The 14,910-nt window shown below is 39.2% G+C and overlaps 1 protein-coding gene across 21 annotated transcripts in view; it reads left to right on the top strand.

Moving 5' to 3' along the window:
• LOC122632505 (disintegrin and metalloproteinase domain-containing protein 11) overlaps window positions 1-14,910 on the top strand; it is a 54,128-nt gene that overhangs the window by 22,415 nt on the left and 16,803 nt on the right. For 16 of the 21 annotated variants that reach the window (XM_043819360.1, XM_043819356.1, XM_043819345.1 and 13 more), the window contains exons 3-16: window positions 4,980-5,030; window positions 7,637-7,785; window positions 7,995-8,051; window positions 8,154-8,233; window positions 8,373-8,442; window positions 8,577-8,723; window positions 9,816-10,019; window positions 10,681-10,755; window positions 10,917-11,089; window positions 11,208-11,377; window positions 11,523-11,686; window positions 11,917-12,084; window positions 13,448-13,752; window positions 14,272-14,536. In XM_043819360.1, coding sequence (XP_043675295.1) covers window positions 4,980-5,030; window positions 7,637-7,785; window positions 7,995-8,051; window positions 8,154-8,233; window positions 8,373-8,442; window positions 8,577-8,723; window positions 9,816-10,019; window positions 10,681-10,755; window positions 10,917-11,089; window positions 11,208-11,377; window positions 11,523-11,686; window positions 11,917-12,084; window positions 13,448-13,752; window positions 14,272-14,536 — 2,078 coding nt within the window. The remainder of the gene's footprint in view (window positions 1-4,979; window positions 5,031-7,636; window positions 7,786-7,994; window positions 8,052-8,153; window positions 8,234-8,372; window positions 8,443-8,576; window positions 8,724-9,815; window positions 10,020-10,680; window positions 10,756-10,916; window positions 11,090-11,207; window positions 11,378-11,522; window positions 11,687-11,916; window positions 12,085-13,447; window positions 13,753-14,271; window positions 14,537-14,910) is intronic. The other 5 variants (XM_043819359.1, XM_043819357.1, XM_043819354.1 and 2 more) reach the window with 3 other exon arrangements.

Here is a 14,910-nt window from a genome sequence, read left to right as displayed (position 1 = left end):
AAAGACGGAATTAGAAAAAGAGAAAAGTGTCGGAGAAGGGAATGTAGAAAAGGTGATCGAGACGGTCGATCCGCGCGTGTTTCGAGCCGATCGTGCGCGCCGACCATAAATTCGTAACGGCGCGTCCATCGGTCGTTCGAGGATAGGCCGCAAAGCAGGGGCGGAGGAAAAAGCAATCAATCTTTGAGAGGCAGATGAGTGCGGGAACCTAAAATATAGGGCAACACAAATTTAGTCTAGCTGCCGGTCCGCGTCCACGTGTCGACGTGAATGCGCAACCGCCCGGGTTTGTAATCGATATTGCCGACAAGGCACCACGCCCTGCACCTGCGAGATGTGCGGGATATGCAATGGTACTGAACGGTCCGGGATCCACCGCCCCAACCCACCCCCTCTTCACTGCTACGCCTTCGCTCTCCACCCTCTCTCACTCTCTCTTTCTCTCTTTTCCTATCCTCTCTTACCCTCTCTCCTATCCTCTTCTCTACGCTACTATACTACTACACTCCATACTCTCCACTTTGCTCTCTACCCTCGCAGCGACCAACCAACCTTTACTTACTCTCTCTCTTTCTCTCTCTCTCTCTCTCTCTCTCTCTCTCTCTCTGTCTCTCGCGCGCGCTTTCTCTTCTTCCTCTCATATTTTCTATCCAATTATCTGTTTATCCATCTCTGTCGTCACCCTCACAGTTTATTTCATCTACCATCTTGCCCTTAGAATCGCCAGCAACGTCATCCCGTTGCCTGGAGAATTTGTTACCGTTGCGGTTTACGTTGGCATGCCTGCCAAGAAATTCAAAAGAGGCGACCTCGCCGCGCCGCTTCTTTTCTTTCTTTCTCTCTTTTTCTACCACGCCACACCCCCACATCCCCTCCCCCTTCCCCCGTACTCCTGTTACTATAGAATGAGTCTTAGATTTTATTCGGTCACGTCTTATCCGTGTCGGTCAGTTTCTACTCCTCGATTTCTATCCTATTCTCTCTGTCTCTTTTTCTCCCTTTCGTTATTACACTCGGCAACAAAATTCTTTAAAAATTCGCTTATCTGTCCTTCTTTCATTTATCTCTTTATCTCTTATTAGTCGTCCCACGAGAAGAGATAGAAAAAAGAAAGAAAGGAAATATTCAAATGACTTTACGTATGAGAGCGGAAGAAATATGAAATTTTGTAAAATTCCGAAAATCAAATATAATGGATTACGCGTTACAATTAACATTAGATATGTTCTCTTGTGGGTGGCGATTAAGCGTTTAAGCTTTTCCCGTTGAGCCGCTTACTCCGAAACATTTTCATTACGATAATTTTTAAACTTGACGTAGGTATTAGACACAATTCTACAGAGGAAAGAAACAATTTTCTTAAAACGTTCCAATTCCAATCTCCTTCGTTTCTTTTCTTTCAAATAAATTCTGACAGAGAGATAAAATTGCAAAGTCGTTAAGAGAAAAATGAAACGATTAGGTATATGTGATAAATGGATCGCAAGAACGTCCTTGGTAAAGTTGCGTCCACTTTCAATCCATCCCAATTCTCCTCTCCATTCTCGCGTCATCCTCGATTTCGTTCACTTCCGGACCTAGTCCGATTATCCACTAACATCTTATTTGCTCTTGCCGTTCTAAGGGTGTTCGCAATTAATGCGGACCACGTAAGCGCACCTACCAACCGTACCAACCGCGTCAGCATTTGCCGTGCTGCTTAAGAAAACAACTAAAGGGTAGATTCATTTATGGCGCCGCGGAATTCTTATCCCCTCCTTTTTCCCGGTCTCGGAAACTGTGTCAGCTGTTTCGCGACATTCGATAATACGCTTAGCAAGTTTCTTCGCAGTTTTTCTTATATAAGAGAGCGTTTAAAAATATATATTTATATAAAAGTGAAAGAGAGATGGAACAAGAGAGAGAGAGAGAGAGAGAAAGAAAAGAAAATTAAACACAATGCCTGGCAGCGTTCCAATTACCGATAAAACTGCAATTTCCTACGGATGACGCGTTAAATAATTTTACGTAGAACGTTCGACGTTTTTCTTTCCTGCGATCCTCGAGTTTTCCGCTCTCTTTCTTTCGGCTTATAGGTCACCCTTACCGATTTGACCTACCGTCTCGATCCATCCTTAACCATTTCCCGTATTTATCTATCCATCTATCCAATCTGGATTCTCTATCTCTTTATGGCTCTCTATTTTTTCTGTCCGGACGGTTTACCGATCCGGACGGTAGCTCGACAGGAATACCAAATAATATAGGCCAAGCTGAAAGATTTATATCGGACACCAGCTCGGTATTTTACCCCTATTAAAGGCAGTCAAAATTCAACGACCTTGTCAAAAATTGGATTCACCGAAAATCGAGCGTGGACGTGTGCAAGTCATACGTAATAAACCTCGTTAGTATTGATCATCTCTTTCTCTCTCTCTCTCTCTCTCTCTCTCTCTCTTTCTCTCTCGTTATTCGATGGCAACGAATCGACGTGTCGAGAACATTAAAATAAATTATACTACTTCTATTTTTGTTATACAGTTGCTACGAGAAACGAATTAAGACGTTTTATGGTTGAACGAGTCCAATGAAAATGTCGATCTAGTTTATACACGTTCTATTTAACAATGTCATTTTAGTTTCATTAATATTTTTCTTTAATATTGTTTATCATATCATCCCGTTGCCATTCCAATAACGTATTTCGTAAAATCAATTAGATCGGAAGCTAATCTCATAATTCGGTCCTAAATCCGGATCTTCGTTATTTCGATACTCTACCGTTTCCATCTACCTCCATTATTTCAACAGTTTACTCAGCCGGATCTCTATACAGACTAATTTCCCATCAGAGTTCTATGTTATCGTTCTCTTGAAATTACATATCTATATATCATCTATCGCTTTCTTTTCCATTTTACAAAAATTCGATCAAAAATTCTGAGCTTAAAGCACAACGAATATTCAAAGCTTTCGAATAAGCAAAATATATGGGAACAGTTATCTTACGGTTAGGATAGATTTTCCGCTTTGGAAAGCCGTTCAACGAAAAGCTCGCGAAATGGAAAGCAATATGGGTAAAAAAAAAAAAAAGAAAAAAAGAAAAAAAAAGAAGAAAAGATATTACGAGTGCGAGCGCTTACGCAGGATTTTCGTGGGATAATGATTTAAGTCTTGTCTCGCTTTCGATACGATAACGAGAAATAATAAAAAGAAAAAAAAAAAAAAAAGATAAACTCGGCTATTATTCTTTTTCGTTAAAAAATGTGATAACGTTATAGCACGTTTAAACGATCGATCAATCTCGAATGAATTTCGTGACGATCGTAAATACGGCCATTATCGAATATATCAATGATGGTATGGCAGAATACTGTAACATCGAATTTAAGGGAAAATTTTATTACCGCAATTGCCGTTAAACGCACGGCCTACATTTCCTTCGTGTTACCGCATCAAGCTATTATGCGATATTGACGATATTAAAATTTAGTCGAATCGTTCGTCGGGACAATTTTTCCCAATGGAAAAATCCAATTCCCACGGGGAACCATTATCGTAGTTATCGCGATCAACCGAACTATTTTGTTTCCTTTGTTTTTCCTCTTTTACCCTTTTCTTTTTCTTTTCTTTTCTTTTCTTTTTTTTCTTTTTTTGATTTTCTTTGAAAACGAGTAAACGGTCGTCGCGATGCACGTCGCCGTTGGAACAATAATACGGGACTTTAAAGAAGTCGAAAACGCTAAGTACGCGTACTATCGTTGACTCGAGGGAGTAGTGCTTTTCTCCCGAGCACGCGGACTCCCTCGGTTGCATATATGTATGTAAAGCTAAAATCTGGCCATCTCACAGAAGTACCTCCTACCGTCATTGACTATCATCCACTCGAGGCTCCCTCAGCCTCGGCTTATTTTTCGTATGTGCTACGGGGAAGAAGTAGGCCAGTGGAAACCGCATCTTTTTATCCGCACGACGTCCATTTTATGAATTTTGGGAAAGCACCGACCAGTATGGAGATGAAAAAGTTCGTTTGCTGTAATGAAACTTCAAGAAAAAGTTTCGACGTCCAGGTCTCCGTACCTTCGCCGTCTCTCTCTCTCTCTCTCTCTCTCTCTCTCTTCTTCCTCCCCCTCCCTCTCTCACGTTTCGTGAATTCATACACATGTGTTCGCACGAAAGGGCCGAACCTGCATCCTTCGATAAACGTACATATCGGCCCGCAGCTGCGCCAAATTCTGTACCGGATAATCCCCGCCGAGTTTGCTCTCATTGTTACACCCGTTACGTCGTGTTCGTCAAATAATCCAACTTCACGATGCAACAGATCGGAAATCAAACTTTTCATGAAAAATGACGTACGCCGACAAGATAATATTTCTCCCTTTCTGGGAATCGGAATTGATTCTGTACCGTGTAAAATAAAACAGTAAATTCTGAACGAATAACGAAAAGATATGAGAGATAATATTGTTCGAGTTAAAAAAAGAAAAAAGGAAAAAAAAGAAAAGAAAAAATTATCGTAGAAAAATGTAAAAGAAATAATAGCTGGATTATTCCCCCGTTACCCTTTTATTTTTCCGAGTAAATTGTGCAGACCTTGCGAAAGATTTACTTTTTGGGTAAGAATTCGTCGGGCAACGCCTATATTCGAAAAGTCGGTGAACCGTGACTATTGCTGATTGGTGGACGCGCCGAGACACGAGGGTGCGTAAAAGAAGGGTCCTTGGGAAAAAGAAGGGAATACCGTGTGGTGTTTAGATTGAGACTCTCGTCACGATTTAGATCGCCTGATTGCTCCGAACGTTCGATCGTGTCAGCTGATTGTCCGACGAGACGATCCGATCTGTCAAATTTTCCGATTATCTTCACTCCTACCTATTTATATCATATTTCGATACACTGCGAAAAATGAAACGATCCATACGTGTTAAAAGAAAATTTATTATTATGATGTTATAGTTGAGTAGAAATTTATTGTTCTCTTTTCTTTTTCGTTTCAGACACCGATTACACGTTAGATGATTCCTATTGGAACGAAGAAACCCAACCTGGTAAGTCAAACACGATTCAATTCAATTTATTCTAACTTTGATCGAACGAAAGAATCGAATTTTATATCGTGTATCAAAATTTCACATGACACCTCCGATATATATTTATAATGATATATATTGATTCTTTTTTCTTCTTTTTTTTTTTCGTTTTATTTCTCTTCTTTTTTTTTCAATCGGACAATCAAGAACGAAACGACCTGTAGATACTTTGAAATCGAGTTCAACGTGTGTAACTTGAAACCACGATATCCTCGAGTTATGTGTTTAATTAATGTCATCGTTCGTAAGTTCGATGAACGATTCAACGGAATAACACTTTTCGACTATCGTGCAGATCTGTAAATAAATACACGGTAAGAAGGTGGAAAGGACCGCATTGCGCCATTCTAGCTGGAAACTTGATACGATGGAACATCTACGCCTCGAAGCTTGGTTACAGCTTATTGTTAAGTCAACACTGGTGATTGGACGGAAATACGAAACTTAAATTGGATTAAATTTTAGACGAGAGCAATACACTATCGTAGAAAATTGGCTAGGGATGTAAGAGTCGTTCTATCGGACATTTAATTCTATGAGCCTTTCTTCTTATTTTTCAAATCTTGCATAAATACGTGAAGCATTAAAAAAAAAAAAAAAGAAAAAAGAAAGAAAGAAAAGAAAGAAAGAAAGAAAGAAAGAAAGAAAGAAAGAAAAAATAAACGATCTTACGTAATTTTAGCTCGAAATATTATGTCCTTAAAAAGGTTTAGGCATTCTCAAAAAATCTCAACTAATTTAATTTCTGCATATAGCACACATTGGTATAATTAATAGCTTTTCCAACGAACCGATTAAATTATACCTTGTTAACAATCCTAAGCGAAGTAGAAAACGAAGTAATGGGGTGTTACGTTATGGAGAGAACGAGAAAGAAAGTAAGAGAGAGCGAGAGAGAGAGACAGAGAGAGAGAGAGAGAGAGAGTGAGAAAGCCTTCGGTATACGGTGTTCCATCTTAAACGTGTTACGTGTAATGCACGTGAAGCAAAATGTAATAACCTGCCATGTTTCCTGAATTAATTGCAATTTGGTCTGAGTACTCGTAACGCCTTCGCAGAACTAACAATAATAACTGCCGCGGGCTGTTCGGGGAGTATTGAGGCGAACGATGAGAGAGGGGATAAATTAATCTGTTAGTAATATCGTAACACCGTTCGTTTGACTTGCCCTCCTGAAGAACGAGAGAAAATTAAATTCACGAGAAGTTTCTATTAAAATACGAAGTCATTATTTACTTATGACTTTATTCCAATGATTTCGGTTGACCGTAATACTATATTCATTCGCAAATAATTATTCCAAATGTCCATATTATCGACGTTCTTAACAAGTTCAGCCTTTCTATCTAAACATCATAGTTATTAAACGGACAGCAAATGAAACGGTGCTTTGTTCTAGAAATTGTCCACTATCTTCCTATCGGGAGAGCTTCCAAGATTTCTTTTCATTTCTTTTTTTGCAAAAAAAAAAAAAAGAAAGAAAAAAAAACTAATAATCTGATGTGAATACTCTTGAATTTGTTCCAACTATGTATGCATGTAATCTCAATAACGAGCAAGGAAGAGCTTATGCTTTATTAAAACTTTTTATGAGAAAGTTCCTGGAATCTTCTGAAACGCATAATCTGAGATAATTAAGCGTGATAATTAACTCGACAACGATGTATTCTCAAAGAAAATTTTCAAGTAATCGCAAACGAACGGTCGATAATTTTCAATGAATTATTATAACAAATCAACGGTGTAAATTCTCTTTATAAATCGTAATCGATTACGATGAGACCGACGTAAGGTCGAAAGGAATGAGACAAGGACAGATTGAAATATTTGTGTAAGGGCAAGCTTCAAAGTGCGATAGTAATTAGTTTGACCCATCAGCATAGAGAAACGCTTTATATTTCGATAAGTTGGTCGATGCGCTCCTCTCTCTCTCTCTCTTTCTCTTTCTCTCTTACATATACGGAGACACACACACACGCGTGCTATCTCTCTTTCTCTGTTTCGTGCAGACATATAACAAGTACATTATCCCTGTACTTCATTTTGAATGGGTTGGGATACATCGAGTAAGCCCGGAAAGACGATAAGAGGGTAAACCAGACACTACATATTTTAAGTGCACCCTTGACTGATAATCCGAACTCATTCGTCTCTCACAGCAACAGTTTACTACGGTCGAGGCGAACTTAATACAATGCCGTCGTCTTAATTAGAGAATATCGCAAAGCTACGATTAATCGAAGATGATACGAAGAGCGTTCTGGTTGTGCGCCACGTTTCCGAGAGAAAGAGAGCCAAGGAACTAGTAAGAAACGTGAAAGAAATATCAATGCATAATAAATTTATCGATCACCCTTGGGTGATTATTAAAATCAATCAAATATAAATATCCTTAGTGAAAAGACTAAAGTCTAACTTTATTGATAATATCTTTAAGATAACACGATTCGATTCTCTGTCTCCCTCTCACGAATCGCACCAAAGTCCATTAAATGCGAAGATGAGATCGGAGGTACTCGAAGCAAATTGGAGAACTTACAATTGAACGGAGAAATTGATTTCAGGTGAGGTCGAACGATTACTGCGAGAGTATCGACAAAACCAAGAGCTAGTACGAAATATCGGCGCCAATTACTATCAGATCATCTATCCAGTACAGTTACGGCATCACGAGAAAATGGGGATATCCACGAGAGAAGTCGGCGTTTCTAAGGTAATCACTTTGTCGCGATTTTTATGAGGCTTTCCCACCACTCCTTCTATTTTTTCGTGTATTTTTATCGTGCGTTGAAAAAAAAAATAATAAAGAAGCGAAGAAGGAAAAAAAAGAGAAAAAAAAACAGAGAGATTAACAAGTAACTATCTTCGCAAACATCGACCTATCGTCCGAGCTACGGCTTATCGCGCTTTTCGTTATTTCAGTTTCCTCAAAGAGGATACGGGGAGGGAGGATATCAAAACTCTAGAGGCAGATTAAGAGTAAGTTTGCGCGGATTAATACCCTCGTAAATTACTTAAACTATCTCGCGTTAAATCGTTTAAAGTGCGATGTTAACCGTGTATATTACTTTTGAACTTCAGATAGGAAGGCACTTTCACCGGACGTCTCTCCTGATCAAGGCCTTTAATCATAAATTTCGCCTAGATTTAGAATTAAATACGTAAGTTATACGCTCTTGGTTATTCCAAAAGAAAAAAAAAAAAATTGAAAGAAAGGAAAAAACAATTAGGTGAACGAATACATGTACGTACATATATCATGCGTTTGAAATTAAACGAAGTATAACGTCACTGTTACAGGCAACTTTTAGCTCCGAATCTTATACAAAAAGACTTTTTAGTCAACGGTGCGGAACAAAGTTCTAAACAGGTAACGTTTAATCGATCATTAATATCACCGGTATTATGTAGCTATACATGCATATATACATTACGAAGCATGATGTAACATTTGATTGGAGTGATTTAGAATGTCTAACAAGAATAATCGTTTCCTTTGTACAGGAGATAGAACATTGTTATTATCATGGCACCGTCAGAGATTATCCAGGAGCTACCGCCGCTTTTCACACGTGTAACGGTGTCAGTGGTGTCATACATTTAGGCAACGAGACTTTTGTCATTCATCCGTTCTACGGCGGTGATCTGTCGGTCAGTTTCATTCCCTTATAACGAACTTTGATTCTGATACGAATCTCTTAATAAGACGAGAAAATATTTTTGTTGATCATATCGGAAACAGGCGAATGTCAACTTAACGCATTAGCTATTCCCACAAAAGCGAGCGTGTCATGTGAGCTCTCTATCCTGCCCATTCGACGGAAGTGTTTGCACGATCTCCTCTTTCTCTATACAACCTATACCTACACACACATATATATATATACGTACATACATACATACATACATATACCGAACGCGTAGTGGGCTTAGCCGACGTAAACACCCGCGATCCAGTTTCGTTAGCACAAAACGAAGCATAGAAGCATTTGGTTAAGGCGACTAGCGAACGAGTAACATTCTGTGACCCTCCTATAATTCTCCCATGTATCCCTTTACTTATCTTTCGAAATAGATAAAAGAGAATATTGAACTTTATCCAATAGATTTTCCTTTTTTTATCCTAGACATTTTTAGGAAACGTATCAAGTTTTGTCTGTTTCTTTTTATCTCGAGCTATCGATTATCAGGGGTGTTGTTGATTTTTAATTCCCTCTCTCCCTCTCTCTCTCTCTCTCTCTCTCTCTCTCTCTCTCTCTCTCATTCTCTATTTCTCTTTTTCTAAAATAAAAAACAAGAAAAATAAAAACGAAAAAAAGAAGAAAAGAAGGACAAAATCATAAACATGGATAGATAGGAAAGATTTAAAGCGACGAGAAAAATGGTTTACGTGTTCATAAACCTTCTTCACGAGCCCTCTTGTTATCAGCAATATTACGTTCACTGGATCAAAAGCAACCGATGGTGACGGAAAGCGTAATACGATTACGTGCTCGGCTTATCGTTGTACTCTCGTGAATGGCCACGCAGCTTGCGGTCGAAACTCCCGTTCGTACGAACCATAATCGTCTCACCACCCTGCCACCACCACCACCACCACCATAGCAACATCACTACTACCTATTCTATCCATCTATCCACCAAACTCTTATAGCAACAAGAACGTTGAACTCCTCCCCGATTGGGAGTGCACATTCGAGACCAGTCGTGAATGCTAACTATATGCAGTCACCTCTCTTTTAGCAGAAACATCCTCACGTTATATTTGAAGCTCGAACAAAAGCGGACAAAGGCTGCGCTAACTTGGGAAATCTTGAGTGGCGTACGAAGAACCGTCGGCAGAAGCATGTTTTGTGGCTATCGGAAAGCACTTCCGATCGGTACAAGAGAGACGTCCGTGAAGCAACCAAATACATCGAAACTGCCATCATTATCGATAAGGCTATGGTATATCCACTTTACTCGTGGTAATGCACTTCCTTTACCCTACCTCGAGATAGAAACTTCGAAAAACTAAATTTCATTGTTTCTTACAAAAATTATATATATATATATATGTGTGTGTATACTAATATAAATAAATAAATAAATATATATATATATATATATAGAAAAGAAAAGAAAAGAATATTTATCTTTTTGCAAAATAACATTCTGGAATTTCGATGTTTCGATCTTCTCTCTCGAATTTAATATACGCTCGATGATCTACTCGTCTTATCGAGGAAAAAGTATCCTCCTCGTTCTAAACAAGATAGATTCTCGGATATTCGAACGATACTATTGAATCATTCAATATCTATCTGAATTCTACGTAGTAACCGTGTCGCGAATGATCCTTCAATTTGATTCTGTTAACGGGTCCCTTCTTTTCTCGACGTAGATCGTTGTAAAATCGATAAAGAAAAAAAAAAAAGAAAGAAAAAAAGAAAAGATACTATTTTCGCCGAATCGTTTTCTATTTTCAAAGATATTGCAAAATTCTTTCTAGATCAATGCTTAGATCGAGGACCCTCGAGATCATCGAGATATTTCAAATCATATATTATCAAATTCTTACTATTTTCGCCAATATGATGTTACCAATGTGCACTTTGTTAATATTTAGTTTGACAAAAGAAACGGTAGCACCAGAGCCGAGGTTGTTCACGATGCCATCCAAGTTGCAAATATCGCGGATTTGGTAAGCAGATACGATTCGTTATTGCTTAAAAACTTAACAAGATTTCTTTTTACATCGGATACAATGAAAATTATTAGAGAGAAAAAAAAATAAGAAAAAAGAAAAAAAGGAGAGGAAAAAGAAAAGGAGAAAAAAAATATCTTCTCTTTCAAACGTTTCAGTATTTCCGTACATTAAACACTAGAGTCTCCGTCGTATACATCGAAACCTGGCAAGGTGGTAACCAAGCGGAAATCAATAAAGATATGGATATTGGTGAAGCTTTGCTAAAGTTTAGTGATTATATGTTTCGGAGGGTATACAATGTTGCTCAGGACACCACCCAATTGCTTACGTGAGTCTGACACACACCGACGATAAATGAGAAAAATAGAAGGTTAGAAGAAAGATAAGAAGCTTTATCGTTTTACTTTTCTTTTTTTTTTTTTTGTTTTGTTTTGTTTTGTTAACAGGGGTGAGACTTTCTCAGGTGGAGAATCAGGGGTGGCTGTACCGCAAACTGTGTGCAGCCAAAAATCCATAGGAATCAGCGTCGATTTAAATACTTACGAACCCCATCTTTTAGCTGGTACGATGGCTCACATGATAGGTCATAACATTGGCATGCACCATGACGATGGACGTAAGTGATTCTTATTCTTTCTCTTTCTAAATCTACCGGTTTTGATCTTACGAAGAACGGGGCCAAAAGCATCGAGAACAATGAACAAATCCTCCTGAGTTATTTAAAGAACAAAGTCAGATCGATCTCTCGATAACGCTTGCAGGAAACGAGTGCAGCTGCTACGATTGGCACGGATGTATCATGGCACAATCCATCGTCGGCTTGCAAAACGTTCAACCCTACAAGTTTTCCGAATGTAGTAAAAAAGATTACATAGAAACTTTAAAAAGCGGCGCCGGCATTTGCCTTTTTAATAAACCAAACGAGGTAAGCGTGTCAAGTGGGCCGAGTACTTCGATCTCTCGATGATCTTAAGTCTTTCTCTCTCTCTCTCTCTCTCTCTCTCTCTTTCTTATTCGCTCCATTCACTCTCTCTCTCTCTCTCTCCCCCCCTTCTTACCCACTCATTCCATTCACTCTCTCTCTCTTTCTCTCTCTCTCTCTCTCCCCCTCATTTATACTTCATTTGTACAAACTTTTTCTTCGTCAATTCACAGTTAGAGGTCAGGAGAACATGCGGAAACAGGGTAATAGACGACGGGGAACAATGCGACTGCGGTACGCTCGAGGAATGTCACGAACTCGATCCTTGCTGCGATCCGATCACCTGTAAACTCACATCGGAGGCCGAATGCGCTTCCGGACCTTGTTGTAACAATTGCAAGGTATAACGATAAACAGATCTGAGTCTGCGAGCTCCGAGTTTCTGTTCGGCTTTATTAAGCGTCACTGACATTCTTACCACTAGCATAGACACGGGAATGTTCTACCGTCTGGTACATATACCTTACAAGACCACTTATCCACTCTCGTGCGTGGTAGTCGAGATTAACCCAGAAAATCTAACCGAAATTCGAGCTTCCTAACGATTAAGTGATCGTGTATCGTGCGTTCGGAAAGGTCATTCTTCCCTCAAAGTTTACCACCCTAAAAGGAAATTACGTTCAGTTAATCGATCTTAGACATTCAATGAACTTTAGCCGGAAATAAGGAAGAAAATGAAAATTTAACAATATCCTCGAATCGATCGCGTTAAAGATAACGTTATAGCCCAATCATTATGAAAACTTTTATCGAGTATATAATTATCAAGTAAATGTAAATTAAACAAGTCGAAAGGTTTTATCTTATCGGAAGTAACACGTCGAGACCAGACGAACTTTGGTCAGTTAAACCGAATATACTGAAATAGATATACTATGCGTCATCGACATCCCTGCTAGCATCGCCTTTTAACACACCCCCTATGGGCTGACAACGCGTACCAACACGCCCATAGGACGAGGACTAGTACATTGTAGATGCAGAATATGGAACGTAGTCAAGCGACAGCGTACACCAGTACGTGTTAAGAGGCAGCTATAGCTGTGACCCTTCATATACTCGGTCAGTAGGTCTCTTCTGTAACGTTCTAGCGAGCTAACTCGTCGATGTCGATGATCACCGATCTTCCTCGAGACCTTACGAGTGACCCTGTTCCCGGTGAACAGGACAACCTTTATCGAGAATGGTGATCGACCATCATCATTACGGATTTATCGAACATTGTCGTTAAATCACTGACCTGGATTGGAAGCTCACTGAAAAAGTATTCTTGCAGAATGGTTCAAAATGAAATCGTTTGTCGTCCCTATCTTCGACCTCTTCTGCAATCAATTTTTTAATACCGTCCGCGGAATACTTATGTACAGAAACGAATCGTTACGAATCGGTAGACTTTGAAAACGTTAAATTTCTTTAGCATTTATAGAAAAAAAATTAAAGAAAAAAAAGAAAGAAAAAAAAAAGAAAAGGGAAAAGAAAACCAAGTAAAAATGCTCGTGTGATTCATTACTCACGTACTTCAAGTACTATTCTCTTGTTCGTTCATACGCTTTGTATTTTTCTTCTTTCATCCCTGCAACAACCACCACCATCACCACCACCACCACCACCACCACAACAACAACAACAACAACAACAACAACAACAACAACAACAACAAACAATAACGACAACAATACAACAAACAATACCATAAAACAACAGTTACGTGCACGCGGCGTCATTTGCCGCGAATCAACGAACGAGTGCGATCTTCCGGAAGTTTGTTCCGGAGAAACAGGTCAATGTCCAGCGGATGTTTATAAGAAAAACGGGAATCCATGCTCGAATAACGCTGGTTACTGCTTCAACGGTGTCTGCCCGGCTTTGAATCTTCAATGCGAGCAGGTTTGGGGCTACAGCGGTATCGCAGCTGACAAGCAATGCTTCGAACAGTTCAACTCGAAGGGTTCCATCAACGGCCATTGCGGCACCGACGCTTCCGGTCATTTCGTCAAATGCGAGTCGGAGTGAGTATCCGGCTCCACGCGGTTCGTTGGCAAATCGAAACAATGCAAGGCCGAGGAACAAAAAAGATTTAACCCGAACGCTGTACGTCGGTAGTTCTGAATGGCCAGGCTTGCATGACGTCACTGTGTGCAGGTCATTCGATTTTTCAACGAATACGTTACAGCGTACCTCCTTTTTCCTCCTCTCTCTCTCTCTCTCTCTCTCTTTTTCTGTCTCTCTATCTATATCTATCCCTCTCCCTCTTCCCTGATTGTTTTTTACTCAGCACACGTGAAAGCACGAGGGTGTACGTAGCGAAAAAAAAAAAGGAAAAAAAAAGATAAAAAAGGAAAGAAAAATAGGGAACAACAAACAAACAAATGACTTTTTATATTTTTCGGAATGAACGTTGATCGTAAATGTTTTCGTAACATTCGTTTTTACTTTTCTCTCGTTCATTATTTCACATTTTTCATACGCATTAATAACAGACACGATCGATCGTATTCTGCGAGCTAGGATAAAATTGATTTTTCTAGTAACGTTCGTTGCGGATCCCTTCAATGTCAACAAGGCTATAAGCAACCTGTTATCGACGGAATGGATCAACTTTATTCTGTTACGATTATAACGATGAAGGGTCAGGAATACGAGTGCAAGTATGTATTGAGAAAGATTGACGAGATCAAAAATTCGATGAATAACGTTTTCCTCTTACTTAGATCGACGACTGGGAAGGTAGAAGGTTCCGAAATGCCAAGTTGGGGATTGGTTCGTGACGGCACGTCTTGCGGTGATAATCTGGTGAGATATTTTTTTATATCACATTATTGGAAACCCTCTATAAGAAATAATCTAATCGATCGACCTAACGAAACGTTCTGAAAGCTTGCCAGGCAGACCGTTTTGTCTGTCGGTGGAATGAAGAGTACGGTACGATTAATTGAACGATACCATAAATCGATTTATGCAAAATGTTTGAACTTGGCGAAGAACGAGCCGATAACAACGCGAGCAAACAAAACCTTGTTTATCTTCAATTTCGAAATTCTTCGTGAAATAAAAACAGCGCTTACAGGTCTATTCGAAGCTAGTTTTTAAATACTTCCTTTGAAATATTTCCTTTAAAATACTTCCATTAAAATACTTCGTAAAGTTTCTACTGTAGATTAATGCGT

The sequence above is a fragment of the Vespula pensylvanica genome, chromosome 10, assembly GCF_014466175.1.
Source record: "Vespula pensylvanica isolate Volc-1 chromosome 10, ASM1446617v1, whole genome shotgun sequence".
In the NCBI taxonomy this organism is placed as follows: Eukaryota; Metazoa; Arthropoda; class Insecta; order Hymenoptera; family Vespidae; genus Vespula; species Vespula pensylvanica.
Note: the sequence above shows the minus strand (reverse complement) of the source record. Positions and strands in the feature narration are given on the sequence as shown.